At 40.8% G+C, this 17,913-nt stretch overlaps 2 protein-coding genes across 2 annotated transcripts in view; both read left to right on the forward strand.

Moving 5' to 3' along the window:
- The first annotated feature begins 208 nt into the window (after window positions 1-208).
- Window positions 209-8,408, forward strand: hacd2 (3-hydroxyacyl-CoA dehydratase 2). Its single transcript, XM_061088304.1, has 7 exons — window positions 209-398; window positions 3,627-3,744; window positions 4,601-4,619; window positions 4,971-5,059; window positions 5,883-6,004; window positions 6,832-7,010; window positions 7,291-8,408. Exons 1-7 carry the CDS (start codon window positions 277-279, stop codon window positions 7,371-7,373), a joined length of 732 nt encoding a protein of 243 aa, XP_060944287.1. The 5' UTR covers window positions 209-276; the 3' UTR covers window positions 7,374-8,408.
- A 7,059-nt stretch (window positions 8,409-15,467) lies between these two features.
- Window positions 15,468-17,913, forward strand: part of adcy5 (adenylate cyclase 5) — a 67,492-nt gene continuing 65,046 nt past the window's right edge. The window contains exon 1 of the mRNA XM_061088651.1: window positions 15,468-16,382. Coding sequence (XP_060944634.1) covers window positions 15,468-16,382 — 915 coding nt within the window. The remainder of the gene's footprint in view (window positions 16,383-17,913) is intronic.

The raw sequence follows: 17,913 nt of genomic DNA on the forward strand, positions 1-17,913 counted from the left end.
TGCTATTATAATATTTTTTTATTTGGTATATATATATTTATATACTCAATAAAAATACTAAATAAAAAATATTAAATCGAGTTATTTTTTTATTAATGGTGGATTTTCATTGTCATATTTCAGTGACAGCGTCAGAAAGCGGAGGCGGAACTACGGAGAGGGGAGCCATCTGTCCCCGTGACGGCACTTCCGGGTGTGTGCCTGCTTCCTGTGAGTCGGTGAACCCGACAGGCAGTCGCTGTTGTCCGGGACCAAGCACCGTCGAGGGTCGCAGTCATGTCGGCAGCTGCTGCGGGGACCAAGGCAGCCCACGGGGATGTGGCCCCGAAGAAGAAGAGGGGCCCCGGCGCCCTGGCCACGGCCTACCTGGTCATTTACAACGTTGTTATGACAGCGGGGTATGTAGCGTGTGTCCTCATGCTAACATGGCTCTAGTGTGTGTGTATGTGTGTGTGTGTGTGTGTCTATGTGTGTTGCTTTTGAACAAGACGAGACTAAATGGCTGAACGATTTTCCTTTTCGAACTTTTCAGATTTGATGTTTGATTACGAATGTGCTTGTTTGATGCATATATTATTAGCATGAACAGTGCTAGCATGCTGTGTAGTGAAGTCACTTTGAATTAGCTGACGAACGGCTCACACAGATTAACGCTGATGAGCGTCAGACAACCACCTGCCCTGCACTTTAGTCAGACCCACAATGACACGCACCGTGCAGACACACACCGTGCAGACACACACACACACTATGCAGACACACACACCATGCAGACACACACACCATGCAGACACACACACCATGCAGACACACACACCATGCAGACACACACACCATGCAGACACACACCGTGCAGACACACACAGTGCAAACACACAGTGCAGACACACACACACCATGCAGACACACACCATGCAGACACACACAGTGCAGACAAACACACACCCTACTACACAAGGACATATGGTGTGTTGTCTGCTGTCAGTGTTTTGTCTATTTGGCATTTCATATTGAGTTTTATATATTCACAATGTAAACATAAAACAAATATGGTCACAATGTAAACATAAAACAAGTATGTTCACAATGTTAACATAAAACAAATTTGTTCACAATGTTAACACAAAACAAATATGTTCACAATGTTAACACAAAACAAATATGTTCACAATGTTAACACAAAACAAATATGTTCACAATGTTAACATAAAACAAATTACCTTTTCAACTCTTAAAAAAGAGACACTTCTGCTATAAGACCTCACAAAAACAGTTGAAAAGATGCTTTCCAAAATTTAATTCCAACCAGATTAGAATGAAATTCAGACGAAACCAGTTAAAGTGGATTCTGCAACAATGGTGGTAATAGATTAGAGCTGAGCGATGTGTCTAAATGTGTCACATTATTATTGGTTTAAATTTAAAGACACCTTTTTGCTCCGGAATGAAGGTTGGGTTTTTTTTTGAGAATAGAATGACAAACAGCAAAACTTCTTACAAGTCTGAGGTGGATCAATTTCTGATATAGTCCAGTTGTAAAAAATAAATATATTGATTAATTTATCATAAAATCTCCTAAAATCACTGAAAATTACCATGGGCATGTTTGTGAAGATTAAATCACTAATTAAGAAAGAGCCAGTTTGTGTGTTTGAAAAAGACATGACATGGACCACTGTATTTGCAGCACATTTTATTATTAAAAAAAATCTAGGTTTCTAAATTAAGAATAGTTAAAGATTTCAGGGATTTGAATGAGTCAGCTTTGATTAAAACGGTTTAAAATTTGTATAATTTTATATGGAGCTGTGATAAACGATAGATAATTTTCCTTTTTTGTGACATAATTAAACAGAAGTTCAGATCAATAATTACTCTGCACGTAACCTCCTAATTGTTTTTTAGTAATTATAAATTAACATCTTGGTTTTTAGATGCGTCTCATCATAAACTTCTTGTCTGATGTTTTTTTATTGGGCTGCATTTTGAATTTTTTAAAGTTAAGTTTGTATAAGAGTAGCCTGGATGTACACGCCCATTGTATGACCTCCACTGCCTCAGATAGCATAGCATAGATATGCAAATTTTAAAAGTAATTACAAGTATCTTGGACCATGAACTGAAAACTCTCAGTTTTATCGCACTCATTTGCACCCTGTTGCACAATGGAGTGGTGGTTGTTGTTTGCTCTCTGTTCTACCAGTTAGGTCACATTGTGTCTCTCTCAGTGTGGATGGGCCTCACACTGCTGGCTTTGTACTGAGCACGAGTCAGGGTGTCGTACACGTTCCCACTGCAGTATCTGCTAAGCAGGCCCGCGCAGTTTCTGCTGAACTGGCCCTTTTATTGATATGATTATTGGGGAAGTTTACATACGAGTGACATTCTTCAGTCTGTCAAAGCAAAGTGTGAAGTGAAACCTTTTCCTTGCTCCGGTCTGCTCAGCTTGTGCCTCCACCTGCTCTTTGCTGCAGCTGACCTCTGACCTCTCTGTGGAGGAAGACAGGTTTCACCTGAATGATGTAATGCATGACGTGACATTGTTGCCATGTTTTATTGATTTATATGTTGTGATTAAGGAACAGTTCTCCATCTAGAAAAGTACCCACATTGTTCAATATATACTTTGCACTTATATTTACACAAAAATCGAACCCCATTTCATCACATGACTTAAGTTATTGAGTAGAATATTAACAATAGAACAGTGTTGTCGATATAACCTACCAATTTTAGGAGACGGAACATATTGTATATCTGAGTTTGTGTATATTTATATCAATGATTTCTTAGATTACATGCAATCCTTCTACTTAAAACAGCGAATGCACACAAGCCGAATTCCAATTTCTGTCATCAGATCATCAGGTAGTGGTTGGGGAAAAAAAAGATTTTGTTCAGTATCGCGATATTTTGCGCCAGCGATTATATCGATACTGTAGCACAAAGTATTGCAATATTTTTTAATATTTATTTACAATTATATACGTAACAGCCCCTGGCTGGCAAAGCATGACGAGGAGAGTTTCAGACTTTAAAAGATACCTAGTGTGTATGCGGAAAGGATGTTCTCCACTGCAGGAGATATAGTAACGGCCCAGAGGAGCACTTTAACATCTGAGCATGTTGACCAACTCATTTTTCTGAACAAAAATGGCAATATTCCCAAATGAATTTAACATTTTGGGTCATGACCTTGCAGGTCTCAATTTGATCGAAGCTCTAGGTTACTCTTATTTATATGATTGAGCTCAGTGTTCATGTCAGAGGTCTCCTATTCAGAAAATAATTACAAAGGTCCTGTGTCCTGAATGTTCAAGGACAAAGTTTTTGCACTACCCTTTCTTAGTTTTGCACTTCAGTTAATGTGTAGAAGTTGTTGTTGTTAATGTTGTTGGCAGAATTAAATGTGATATTTGAAGTGAGTTGAGCAGTCTTATTTTCCTCATTTTTTGTAATGCCTTTGAATAATATGGCGGACATGAATCGCAATATATCGCAGAATCGAATCGCAATACTTGCAGTATCGCAATATATCGCAGAATCGCAATACTATTTTTGCCAATTCCCACCCCTATCATCAGGTAGATGTTTTTATTTTGACATGTTTGTCCTCTGTTGTCCAGGTGGCTGGTGATCGCTGTGGGTCTGGTCAGAGCTTACCTGGCCAGAGGAAGCTACCATGGGCTGTACTACTCTATAGAGAAGCCTCTGAAGTTCTTTCAGACTGGAGCTATTCTGGAGGTGAGATGAGCACCAACGGCTGAGTGATACAGACACAATATATTTCATTAAACACATTATGTATATATGATGAGACTTTATTTCAAATACATATAGAACAGCATTCGGTAGAGCGCATACCTCCACCAAGTCCCAACAGTCCCCTTATGAGACCACATTTAAATTCACTAGTTCACTAATTTTTGTATTTGGATCTTAACCAAATGTCCCACTCTCCTAAAAAAGACAGTTTCCCCCCCCCCCATCAAGATCCATAATCATTTTCATTACATCAAAAAGGAAGATGTCAAAAAAATAAACATCATCAGGTTGATAAAATCCGTTTGAGTGTGGATGTGCGGTGGGTTCCACAGGCCTGTTATCTGTCCAGTGTTTGGTATGTGCTCTGTAACATCTCAGCGTGGTATGTCCGGCTGATACACATTGAGACACACGTGTGTCCTGCAGTGTGGAGGCTGAGCAAATGAGGTGTTTCAGGGATCCTGTCCAGACTCACTGTAGCTTAGTAAGAGGAGATTCGTTTTCATTCATGAAATGGTCTGTGCACAGATCGAACGCCACATGTTATAAATCGATGTTTAGGGCATCAGTCGCTTTTGTGAATTGGAAAACAATCATCACATAATTTAGAAATAGACAATGAGTTTATGTGTAATAAAGTTGTGCAATACATTAAAAAAACATTCAACTTGAGACTATAAATAGGAAATCGATGATAATATTGAAAATGAGCATGATTTAACTGTATTAATTCAAATGATTTCCAGGAATGTATGAGAGAAAACAAACAATTAACCACAAGCAGCAGCATTTAAGAGCATTTTGACTAATTTTCTCTTATCTCCTCCTTTCACAGATAGTGCACTGTGCCGCAGGTGAGTCTTTCTTCAGCCTCCACCCTCCAAAGCAGTGACTGATATCTTTATATTATAATGTGGACTGGCCCCATTCTATTGGTGACTGGTCAGATTTAATTTGAAGATGTTTCTCAGATGCACAGGAAGTGCAGACAAACTGAAGCTTTTCATATTTCAAGTGTTTGCCAGAGCCATAGTTGAGAAGCTGACGACTCTCATGGTGTTAGTGTGATGAGTTCACAGTCATGTCGTTCATTATCTGGTATTTGGAGCTAAAGCTAGCTGACTTTTCCCAGTCTGAGCATTTACACTCACACTCACACACACATTCACAGATATCAAGTGTGTGTCTTTTGCCTCGTATCTCAGGAATTGTACCGTCCTCAGTGGTCCTGACCGGATTCCAGGTCATGTCCCGGGTGTTCCTCACCTGGGCTGTCACCCACAGTGTCAGAGAGGTAAGATGAGTTTCTCTCCAGTCACACACACATTTCATTATACACTCTTTCTAATTCTTTCAAGCCATTTTCAGACATGCACTCCTGTTCGGAATATTGGGGATTCAGACATTTTCCGAGTTTTCTTTTGACACATGAAGAACAGCAGGAAACTGTCCAAATCAGACACGTTCACAACAACAAGAAAATGTCATAAACATTTGGGTGAAGAGTCGTGCCTGAGTAGAGCAGCAAGTAGGGCTGCACGATATATCGAAAATCTATCGCCATCGCGATATTAACGTGCGCGATAGACGTATCGCAAAAGACGGCAAAAACTGCGATAAATGATTGAATGAGAAATGGCTTCATGTTCAATAGTGACCAGTTGATTTACTGTTTGCCCTGTTGATAGATTTGGATTGGATTAGATTGGAGAGGAGTAAATGTGTAAGTAATGTCAGACGGTCTTGCTGTAGAGTTGCAGGAATGAATCTAGTGAATAACCTATGATGTTTTAATGTTGTGTTCCTTTTGTTTGTCTATTGTATGATGTACTAACACGTTTTTCTCTCATTCATTTTAAATGTGTATGTGTATGGAAACTGCATATAGACTGTAAGTGTGTGTCAGGGATTGCGTCTTTTATTTCTTTAACATCCTAATGCATCAGCTTTAACCTAATATCTGATGATGGAGACCAGCAGCCTGCAGTGTGATCTGATTTCAAACAGCATGGTTCTGCGATGAAGAGTCTCGATTATCCAACAGCAGATTAACTACCGCAGCATGATGCATGCTCCCCACTCGTTCCTCCTCCCATCATCCTTTGTGTTTTGTGCAGGTGCAGAGCGAGGACAGCGTGCTGCTGTTCGTCACAGCCTGGACTGTCACAGAGATCATCCGCTACTCCTTCTACACCTTCAGCCTGCTCAACCACCTGCCATACCTCATCAAATGGGCCAGGTAGGAAAACGTCTGTTAACTTGCATCACACCCACTTGAAATGTTGTGCTGTTTCCACTGAACAAATCTTTATCTCCTTACGTGCCTGGAGGGATTCATGTGCATCTACAAGCAGAGCAACAGTTGTCAAGTTCCTCCCTCCCCACAGTCTTTGTTGCCAGCTAGCAAATGAGATCGTCGCTATGTTGGTATTCAACTTTTAGCTTGAGTTGCACCCTGAGAGACGGAAAAACTGCTCATTCACCCGTTTGTAGTTAATAGGAGAGAGATCATTTTATCTTCTCCCTTTGATAACTATTCTCTGTGCAGGAGAAAAGCCGCTCAGTGTATCTCATGTTTAATTGCAAAGCTTTCTCCTCTCAAGGCCTGATCCCTCAACAGTTCTAGTATTAACCATGTAGAGGCAGTTACATCCTTTTCATTTACATTCTTGCAAAGCGGCAGATTGTAAAATATTTATATCACAGGGTATTTAGAGTTTAATGTAATGTTTGTGCTATTGTCTCATAATTTTATGTTTTTTTGGGATGAAAAGTGGAAATGCAGCCGTTTCTTTCTTTCTTTAATGTGTTTCCATTAGAATTGGCACCAGGTCTTTAATCAAATTCACAGTTTTTCTTTAAAATACACTGATTGGTCTGTGTTTACTCAAACCATTGCCCTACTTATTAATTGTTGTGGTGCAAACACCAAGATATAAAATCCATATCATGCATATCTCAATCATTGTTTTGCTATTGATACCAGCTATACTACCCTCCCCTCATGTAGCATAACAACTGGTTAAATTGTTTTCCTTCTCTCTCTCTCAAACCCCTCTGCTGCAGGTACACCTTCTTCTTCGCGCTATATCCTATGGGAGTGACCGGGGAGTTGCTGACTATCTATGCAGCTCTGCCGTATGTGCAGAAGACGGGCCTGTACTCCGTCACTCTTCCCAACAAGTACAACTTCTCCTTCGATTACCACACCTTCCTCATCCTCGTCATGATCTCCTACATTCCCCGTAAGTCAACAAGCAGATGTTACTTTTTCACCCTTTTGTGATAATGAAAACACGCAGCATCAATCCTGTTCTTCCAGTAAGAATGCACTCAAAATCACAAATATACAGAGCCCTGCTAAAGAAAAATTTACATTTTCTTATCTTCTTTCTTCACTAGAGGAAAATGTCTCCCATTTTCCAATGAATACCAATTTGCAATATATAAAAACAAGTCTCTTTTGTTGAAGTTTGATGTTAAAGTCTTTATTTCACATACTGATCCCCCTCTGCCTCCCCTCAGTCTTCCCCCAGCTTTACTTCCACATGATACGACAGAGGAAGAAGGTCCTGGGCCACATAGACGACTACAGCAAAGTGGAGTGAGCTGAACAGTATTTCCGCAGAAAATGAAAAACCAAAACAACCGAGAGAAGAGGAACTAAATCGCATCTGATTTACATAAAACCCCGGCAGTTTTCAAACTGCCAGAGCTGACCTGGCAGACGATCAAATTATCAAGCAAAGTTATTATTATTACTTTTTCTCTTACAGCTGTTGTCTGGTTTGTATAAATGCTCACTAATGAACGAACTGGTGTTATTTTTTTGGTTGTTTTGATGTTTTCATTCATGAACTATCAGGGCATCGAAGGCCTCCACCAAGGCTAACGGCCTATCTCGCCTTGTTTAACCAACTAACAACAAATGCCAATGAAAACACAACCCAGTTGGTGGAGGTAATACAATAAGGGGAGTCTTCTTTGTCTAGGGTTAAAATACAATTTGTTTGAGGTCAGTGGGTCATTTGACATGGAAGCTATTAAAAACTAGAGTGTATATCTCTGCCAAGGCCCAACAGTCCCCTTATGAAACCACATTTTTATTGAATCTGCTCCAAATCCCACACACTCATGGATATCAGTATCCTAGTAAAATATCTATCTACGAAAATGAAAAAGTAATTCCTGGATCCACAGTGATCAATCATTTTTGCGTAATCTTGCAAACCAACTAACAAACAGATGAAAACCTGACGTCCTCGGTGGAGGCATCGAACTGCAGTTACTTTATTATAGCCAAAGATCTTACGGCTACAGAGGAACTGTATTTTGACTTGAGCTGCCATTACTCGATCACGGCAAAGCATTGAACTGCATCCTGCACTGATAGAATCAATAATCTTATTTTTCAATGACTGTTGAAAGATAGATTTCTCACCTCCCTATTGTCTTTTTTTAAGATGCAGTTTTCCTTCACTGCAATGTAGAGAAAATAATGTGAAGACTAGTTCCACAACTAGGTTGTCTGTAGGTTTTGCATCTACAGTGTCAAGTCCACATGTGTCTGTTTTTTTTTCTCATTTCAATACAGTCAGACGTTTGATTTCATTCCTAATTTAATCAATAAATGATTATTTTCATTTTGTGCTTGCATGGTTTTCTATCTGTTTTCCTCTTGTGTTGCTGTTCATTTGCTGTTTGCGCTGATGATTTATCTCATGGTCAGACATTGATTATTTTGACGTCAACTCATTTAAAATTTTAAGTTACCCATCGTTCCCCAGTGATGTTGTCTTGAGTTGTATGTTGGTTTCCCCTCATTGTTTGATGTTCACTACCCTGAAGTAGCCAGTAGGTGGCTGAAGAGGAGTCGTGCTTTTCCTTCACACATGCCTAATCTCTTCAGCTGCTTCAGTTTTTTTATCCCTTTATCTATTGAAACTAACTGCTTGTAGCATAGTTTAGCATTTTAATGATAGTTTGTTAACCATCCAAATTACACCCTGCACACTTTCTTCCTTTTTGTCTTTCTCCAATTAACTAGAATGACACTCAGCCGTGCACATACCTCTACCAAGGCCCAGTAGTCACACAGTCATAGATGTCAAATCCCTAACTATGCCTGATTTATTTATTTTCATCAAGAGCCAATAATTATTCCCTGTAAAATAGTTAAAATGTAACATCATCCAATTTCGCAGTTAAAGAAAGTGGAAAACAATTCCTGGATCTGCAACAAACTTGAATGACTTCTTCTCTGACTCATCCCACATCCTTCCACCAAGTTTCTATTAAGGTGCTTCTGTGTAAACTTGCTTATAACAAACAGACTGCGGTGAAAACATAACAACCTTAATTAAGGGGGTCAGTAAAAGGGACGTTAAAAACGTTGATCATAAAAGAAAATGACATGATTATTATGAGACTTATGCAAAAAGAACAGATAGCACAACCTACAGTAGCAACAATGTTTTCAGATTAAATGAGCTTTAATGTGTGACACAAAGAAAAAAAAAAATGCATTGTAGCTCAAAAATGTGTCGGATGGTTAAGTTAATGGACTTTTGTTTTGAAACAGTGATGTCACAATACTTAAGTGCATAAAAGTGATTGTCATTATTTTGAGCTGAAGTGCTTTTTCCTTGTGGCACAAACACGCTCGGTTCTGACGTATTTACAGAGCTTGTATTTGTTGGTGGATTTAATAACGTACAACACAAAGAGAGAACTGTGAATAAGAATAGTTCCATTGTTTTATTAGGCTTCCTGGTAAATTAAGACATTTACTTTGCCAGGGACATTCCACATTTTTTCTGTTGTCCTAAATGGTTGATATTTTCTTTTGCTCAGCTGCAGTCGTTTGTCAAAAAGCGTAACACAAATCAGTAAATCATTCTTTCGTTGACCTCTTGTAGTTGAGACTATGAGTCTGCAGCACCTTCATCCTTATGAATACTAAAAGCAGGAACTTTAGCCCCTTGCGGTCAGCAAAAACGTCTTCTGCTTGAGTTACTCTTTAAATGGTCTGTTCATCAAAAAATACAAAGAACATCTTCTCACAAACCCCTGGCAGAAAATATACAACCAGATAGTTTTATATCATTCTTAAAATGTCCAGCACCATAACAGAACATTTTATTTGAGTTTAATTTAATTAACAGCATTAAAAATGAACATTAAAAAAGTTAAACTGATGCCAGACTTCTCTTTATATGGCCAGAAAAATGAATCTATGGATCCAATGCACATATGTTACACCAATAGTAGTTTATCCCACTACACAGCTTTGGAGCCACTGCTCTCAATTGTCGAATCTGATATTTATTACATTTTATATTCAGAAGATCATGGTGTAAATGAATAGAGTCTACAGTGAGATCTCTGTCGTTTCCAGAGTTAGTGATATCATACACTTTTTAATGTTTGCGTGCCATTCTAGATTTAATCAATATTCTTGAAAGGCAGATAACTTAGAAATGAATATCTCAAATATATCTCAGTACTTTTCCACAAGAGGTAAGTGAGAAGTATTTTCTGTAACCAGGGTGAACGGACCATTCATTGTTTCTTCAAACTATTTCTTTCAGAAGCTAACACTCAGCCTCTAATTAGTCCAACTCCAAAACGGTATGTTGCTGAAGTCCTGCTTGACATCATGATCAGGAAACTCCCACTCCTCTGTTCTGCAGCAAACAGCAGTGTCTGTCTTTTTTCTCCTCATCCTCACAAAATTATGGAGCATGATATTGGATACTTGTTTGAAATGTGTTGCAGGGAGCAGAAGTGCAGCTCGTTGTAATACTGCATGAGAGTAGAAATGTGGACGCCTGGAATGATGACTTGTGTTTCAACATGGCTTAAAAAAAGAAAATACTAAAGCATGGCATATGCAACTGGTTCTGCTGAATAAAGTTTTGATACAAATGTTTTGCATGGGGCCAGTATACTTTGTACAGGAATGAACAATGAGTCTATATTTACAATAAACCTATAACATGGGAAGCATAGACACTATTATTCAACTGTGAGTTTTACTGCGCCTAATAATTCAGGAGGAACAAGTGGATGATCTCCGTGTTTGCTTTGAATGTAACAGTGACTCATGCAGGACGACAGGACGTGCAGGTTAATGGCACTGGAAGGCTTCACCAGATGCAAACCAGCTCAGACAAGGCTTTTAAACTCATTATCCACACTGTCATGCATTCACACTCTAATGAAAATGGATTTTGGTGGCAGGTCAGGAAGTGCACGTCTCAGGAGACGGATCATATCACTGGCCTTTTTATTTCAAGCTCCTGAACATTCGGGGGTTCAGGAGCAACAGAAGAGCCAATGATTGTCACATGAAACAACAAGTCAGTCTGTTATCGGTCCGATCATATCAATGTAAACAAGTGATGTAAAGAGCATTACATGCGATCACACATGTATTGTATGAACTCATACAAAAACTAGATTTCAATATCAGGAATTTATTTCTAAGGGATACTTTATAATATTAAATGTTGCAGATCGGAGGAGAATGAAAACTTTTTGATGAAATAAAACTGAACTGCTGGTTTGAATTTGTATGAAAAAACTATTGAAACTGTACAGAACCCACAGGAGCAGTATTGGGGCATAGTGGTGAGTAGATAATGAGTGAAATTAACTATCCCTTTTATTTCTAAAGCTGCCCCAGTTTAAATGTTGAATAAAGAACCCCTGAATCACTGAGGGTCATGTTTTTACATCAAAATAACATGTAATAAATATTTTCTTTGTAAGCCGGCAGCCTACTTACCCTCCTTTAATATGTTGAACTGAAGATTTGGGAAACAGCTGTTGTTGGAGAGGGACACACACAGTTTCAACCGTCAACTCTCTGCTCGGCACAAGGTCGCCTTGGGGCTGAATTATCAATCTTTGTACTTTTTGCTCATGTACTTGTTTTACTTAAAATTATGTTCTGGATTTTTCTGAGCTTCTGAGCTGAGCTTCATATCACAGATATGCTTGGTGCTCGTTCATTATAGGCAAGTTACAATGTTTAAAGTTGTTTACTATTGTAAAATAATGTATTTTGTTCTATGAGTGAGGTGTACCTGCTAAATAACATGTGTCCACTTTGAACTTATAGTTAATTGGTGATAGGGAACAGACAATGTCAGGGGAGGAATTGACACTTTCTCACGACCACATTAGTCCGTTTGAGTTTAATATTCCTTTGAATTTTTCAGCAATGCATTGTGTTTGTGAGACTGCAAAGAGAGCAAGCAAAGAAGTCGGGGGACAAGAAGTAGCTCAACTGGAATCAAGACAAATTTGTATCTGATTTATATCTGAGTTCCCTTTTTATTTGATGAAGACGGTGTTGAATGGAGCCTCCTGTTCTATCCGTTAACACGGTTTCACCCTTGATGAATTCCAAAAGCAGCAGAGGGAATTCAGCTGGAGGTGAGCTGGTCCCAGCAAATACACAAGGCTCCCTGTCACATGCCTCCCATTTGTATTTGTTAGGACACAATGTGAACTTTAATGGCACAAATGCTCTTTTCCTGGATGTAAATGGTAGTAGACTGCCACTGGAAATGATGTCACAAGGGACACATTTCCTCTAACCCTATCTTAAACTGGTTCTTAATTAAGTCATAGTCCGCAGGTACACTCACCCTATTGTACTTTAGCCAGAAAAGATAAGAAGAGCTGAACATGATGATAGCTTTCAATTTAGATTTTTGATTCATCATTTAAATTTAAAATACGTGTAAATTTCCCATTTCAAGTTGCCGCAGCCAAAGAAGTCATCTTTTTTTCTTCTGTTGTCCGGCCAACAATTTAAAACCAAAATACATTTGATATACATATGAGAAAAGAATCATTACCAATTTTTTTATATCATACCAAATGTAAAGCCTAAGTCGACAAATCATAAAGTACAACACCTAAAACTAAATATGACAAATGATTTTACATCTAACACTCAAGACGACAAATGATAATAAATCTAAAACTAAAGACAACAAATGATACAAAATCTAAAGATGACAAATGATACAAAATCTAAAACTAAAGTTGACTAATGATACAAAAACTAAATTTTCCTATATTAGAGAACCTAATTTAAAAGCTTCTGTGTGTAATATTTAGGTAAAAGGGATCTATTGACAGCAATTTTATATAAAATATTCGTAGTGATAATTTCACGACTAAGTTTCATCTGAATTATACAGAAGGTTGCTTTATTTACCCTAGAATGGACCCTTTATATTCAAATACTTTATATTTACATCAGGGGGGTCTTCTCTATGGAGGCCGCCATGTTTATTGTAGTAGCTCAGACTTGACAAAGTAAAACACCTTTTGAGTATTTATGACAACTGAAGGTTACCACAGAGGCTCTCTTTCATGTTTGGAAGGGGACGATACAATCTACACACTGCAACTTTAAAAGCAATGACAAATAGTACAGGCTACTTAAAGAAACAATGAAGTAAAAGCCATTCTGTGAGAATAGGCCTCATTATGTTAGATAGATAGATAGATAGATAGATAGAGTACTTTATTCATCCCCGAAGGGAAATTAAGTTGTCATAGCAGCCGGTATATTTGAATACAATAAAATACAATACAATAGAATAAAATAAAAAATATTGAGGTAGAAAGAATAAAAAACAGAAGCACAAGATAAAATAAAATAAAATAGGTAGATAAGGTGCAGTGGCAGGATGATGTTAATAGTACTGATGATATGATGGTAATGTTATTGTTAGAAAGTATATAAGAATAGTACAGTATATATATAGTATATAATATAACATAATATATATATAAAATAAAATAAAATAGGTAGATCAGGTGCAGTGGCAGGATGATGTTAATAGTACTGATGATATGATGGAAATGTTATTGTTACACAGTATATAAGAATAGTACAGTATATATAGTATATAATATAACATAATATATATATAAAAACGTCTTCTGCTTGAGTTACTCTTTAAATGGTCTGTTCATCAAAAAATACAAAGAACATCTTCTCACAAACCCCTGGCAGAAAATATACAACCAGATAGTTGTATATCATTCTTAAGATGTCCAGCACCATAACAGAAAATGTTATGTGAGTTTAATTTAATTAACAGCATTAAAAATGAACATTAAAAAAGTTAAACTGATGCCAGACTTCTCTTTATATGGCCAGAAAAATGAATCTATGGATCCAATGCACATATGTTACACCAATAGTAGTTTATCCCACTACACAGCTTTGGAGCCACTGCTCTCAATTGTCGAATCTGATATTTATTACATTTTATATAGTATATAATATAACATAATATATATTTATAGATGATAGTAATTATACCAATATAAATTACTATCATATATAAATATATATTATGTTATATTATATACTATATATACTGTACTGTTAAGTCCCAGGACCCGCATAGTATAGGTGGGTGTGTGTGTGGAGGCGGTGGTGGGGGGGATCCAGCTGTGAGGACAGACCCCGCCCATTCATCAAAAGCCTTGGACGTTGATTGACGGGCCCGTCGTCCAATGACAAGGCGCCGGAGCGTGACTCAGCCTCTGCTCTCCTCCAGTGGCGTGGCGGCGGAGAGGCGGACTACAGGAAGCACACTTGGTTGAATGGACCATCAGAGCAGCGATCAGGGGTGAATCTGTGATGATGTCCGAACCCGAACCCGAGCTGACAGTCCGAGCCGGGGAGCGTACCGCCGGGTAGACGCTGCACGCCGCGGGTGGGCCGTGTCCGCAGCCCTGGCTGCTGAGCCGAAGCCCGAGTCGCTCTTTCCCTGGGGGGAATCGAACAGTGATGGACAGCTGCTGGACAGGGATCCGGCGCCGAGGCTGCTGACGGGGGAGCTGACCGTGTTGCCCAACGCACGCTGCACCATGCACCAGGGGGGTGTTGCTCGCGGCTGCCCCCGGAGGAGAAGCAGCAGCGGCCGGTGAGTTGGTCTCCTCCTCCGCTCCCATCCAAGCAAGTGTGCGGAGGATCGTGATGATGCTCGGCGGCCAAACGTGAGGCTCCCACCCCCCGCTGTGCAGGCTGCGGAGGACCTCGGATTCACCTTCTGAATCCTCCTCCTCCTCCTCCTCTTCCTCCTCCAGCGTCTCTCCTAGAGCCCAGGAAACATGTGCGCAGATATAACGGATCCACGGTGTAATTGACGGCGTTGCGCCATGATCTCCAGGGACTATCTGCTCGGTTGTGATGGGGTTCATCGTGTGCGTTGTGCACTGCCGCGCAACCTCTCCATGGATGGAGCTTAATTGGGCCCAATGATGTGGAGCCAAATCCACCTGGACCACATGTTTCCTCCCCCATGTGCGCAACTGGCTCCCTTGTGACTCTTGCGCATGTTCAATTGTTTTTATCCCCGCAGGGTGTTTTTTTTTTTTTTAATCACCCCTCTCCTTAATTGATTTGGATAATTCCATGTCGACTTTTTGAAAGATTTTAAGAGGAAAACCTTTCAAGCTGTGACAGTTTCCAGTTTATGAGACAGATAGGAAGCGCACAGACTGGGAGCAACTATGGGACATTTCTCCATCAGTGCGCGTTTGTTGCGCCTCCTCGTTGGGACTAAATAGTTCCCTGACACTGTTTGTCAGTGGAGCAAAAACTTTCCCTGTAGTTTTCATAAGTTTAGACACATCCTACTGTCGCCCTCCGGCCATCCAGCATGTCCAGAGCCAACAGTGTCAGCCCACCCGGGGTCGGTGCGCCGCGGCTGAGGGGAGGGACCGAGCACAGAGCAGCTTGGGGAGAGTCGGAGTCCGTGGCCAATGGGTGCCCATACTCTGCCAGATCCCCGCACGACAAGCTCACCCGGACGAACAGTCGGTGGCGAGAGGAGGATGATCCGGACCACCGGCAGCCCGGGCGAGCCTCCACCACCGTCAGCAGGGTCAGCTTCAGGTCCAGGTCGGCTTGGCAGGACCATGGCGAGGAGAACCGAGGCCGCGGCGACGAGGTGAGACCCAAGTCCGTGGAGCTGGGTCTGGAGGAGCGCCGGGCCAAGCCGAGGAGCGACGACGCGGCGGAGGTCATGCCCGATGTGAACTTCTCCCTGGTGGCGTGCTGCACCAGCGTCATGCACATTTTCAAATCCAAGAAATTCCAGTCGGAGAAGTTGGAGCGGCTCTACCAGCGCTACTTCTTCCGCCTCAACCAGAGCAGCCTGACCATGCTCATGGCGGTGCTGGTGCTGGTCTTCACCGTCATGCTGGGCTTCCACTGCTCCAGTGGGGCGACGGGCCCGAGGATCCCGTTCGTGGTGGTGTTCTCCGTTGCCATCTTCCTCACACTCGTGCTCATGGTGGTGTGCAACAGGAACGGCTTCCATCAGGACCACATGTGGATCGTGTGCTACGTGGTCATCCTGCTGGTGCTGGTGATCCAGGTGATCGGGGTGCTGCTGGTGCAGCCCAGGAGCGCGTCCGAGGGCATCTGGTGGACCGTGTTCTTCATCCATGTCATCTACACCCTGCTGCCTGTCAGGATGCGCGCCGCGGTCATCACTGGAGTTATTCTGTCCGCCATCCACGTGGCTGTGTCCTGGATGTTAAACGGCGTGGACAGCTTTCTGTGGAAACAGGTATGTGGAAGAAGGTGCTGAGTTTATAGTGCTTTTAGGAGAAAGTGCACAGGGAGCTGATATTACGCACACACACACACACACACGGGTTGTGCAGCTATCCGTATTAGGACTTTGTGCTGATTTCCATTCTTTGTGGACAGCTTAACCAAAACCTTATTCTTAACCCTTAACCATGATCAAATCACACCCAACCATAGTCTAACCTAGAAATGACATTTTGCTTCATTGGGACTTGATTTTCTTCTCCATTATTGGTCCCGACTAGCTCAGTGTTTGTGCTGGGAAAAAGAAGATGCAAAACACTTCTGAGGTCATGGTTAAGGTTTGGGGGTCAGATGTGGTTAGGTAAGGGTTATGCACAAATTGTTCATTATTAAGGTTGGGGGATAAGGTTTTGGTCTGGCTGTCCAAAACGATTGGAAGTCAATGCAAAGTCCGAAGGAGGTGCTGTGTTTATGATGCGTTTAGGAGAAAGTGCACAGGGAGCTGATATCACACACACACACACACACGGTTTGTGCAGCTATCCGTATTAGGACTTTGTGCTGACTTCCATTCTTTGTGGACAGCTTAAACAAAACCTTATTCTTAACCATTAACCATGATCAAATCATACCCAACCATAATCTAACCTAGAAATGACATTTAGCCTCATTGGGACTTGATTTTCTTCTCCATTATTGGTCCCGACCAGCTCATTGTTTGTGCTTGGAAAAAGTCCTGAAGATGCAAAACACTTCTGAGGTCATGTTTCAGGTTTGGGGTCAGATGTGGTTAGGTAAGGGTTATGCACGAATTATTAAGGTTGGGGATAAGGTTTTGGTCTGGCTGTCCAAAACAAATGGAAGTCAATGCAAAGTCCGACTAAGATTGAGGACTTTGGTCCCCATGAGTTGGACTGATCCTGACCAGGTCTGTTTTTTTTGCTGGAAAGGATCCTAGAGACAAAAACAAGAACTAGTACACACACAGTGCAGAACATGGTCATTTCCTTTTAAAGCTTCCTGATGCCAAACTTTTCTTCATTCATGAAACTTCGGTTTGGCACGAACATAGGGTTGAACGAGCTGCCATCCAGTGGAAGTGAGGTGTTCCCTTCTTTATTGCAAATTTCCCCAGTGTGGGACAATAATGGATTAACTTATCTTATGTCAAAAAGCTGCTCACAGCGGTGGCATGCACTGACTTTCTTATAGGGGCAGGAGAGAAAATGAAAAAGGGATCACAGTCTCCTCTCATGCAGTTTCTTCACTCGGCTGCTTAAGTGACTTTTTGTGTGTGTAGGAACAGTGCAAAAGAAGAGATGGCTTTGAGGAGAGCCAGGGCAAAATCTCATAGCCCCTTCATGTAGAAACTACAGAGTCCAAAAAAGGTGCAGACTTGTTTGAGAGATTTCAGGGAGGCTGTGTTAACGCAGCCACTAGGAGGCTGTGACAGCAGACTTTTCATCCAGCCTCCAAGATTTTGGCCACACAAGCATGAACACTTCTGCCTTCAGTTGTGTTTCAAGATGAATCAAAGCTTGGTC

The sequence above is a fragment of the Limanda limanda genome, chromosome 16 (assembly GCF_963576545.1).
Source record: "Limanda limanda chromosome 16, fLimLim1.1, whole genome shotgun sequence".
Taxonomy (NCBI): domain Eukaryota; kingdom Metazoa; phylum Chordata; class Actinopteri; order Pleuronectiformes; family Pleuronectidae; genus Limanda; species Limanda limanda.

What these genes read in the sequence shown, in the direction of transcription:
- hacd2 (XM_061088304.1), top strand. Translation starts at nt 277, where the DNA reads ATGTCGGCAGCTGCTGCGGGGACCAAGGCAGCCCACGGGGATGTGGCC. An exon ending in TACCTCATCAAATGGGCCAG is followed by an intron (nt 6,005 to 6,831) that starts GTAGGAAAACGT and finishes CCTCTGCTGCAG; the next exon opens with GTACACCTTCTTCTTCGCGC. An exon ending in CATGATCTCCTACATTCCCC is followed by an intron (nt 7,011 to 7,290) that starts GTAAGTCAACAA and finishes GCCTCCCCTCAG; the next exon opens with TCTTCCCCCAGCTTTACTTC.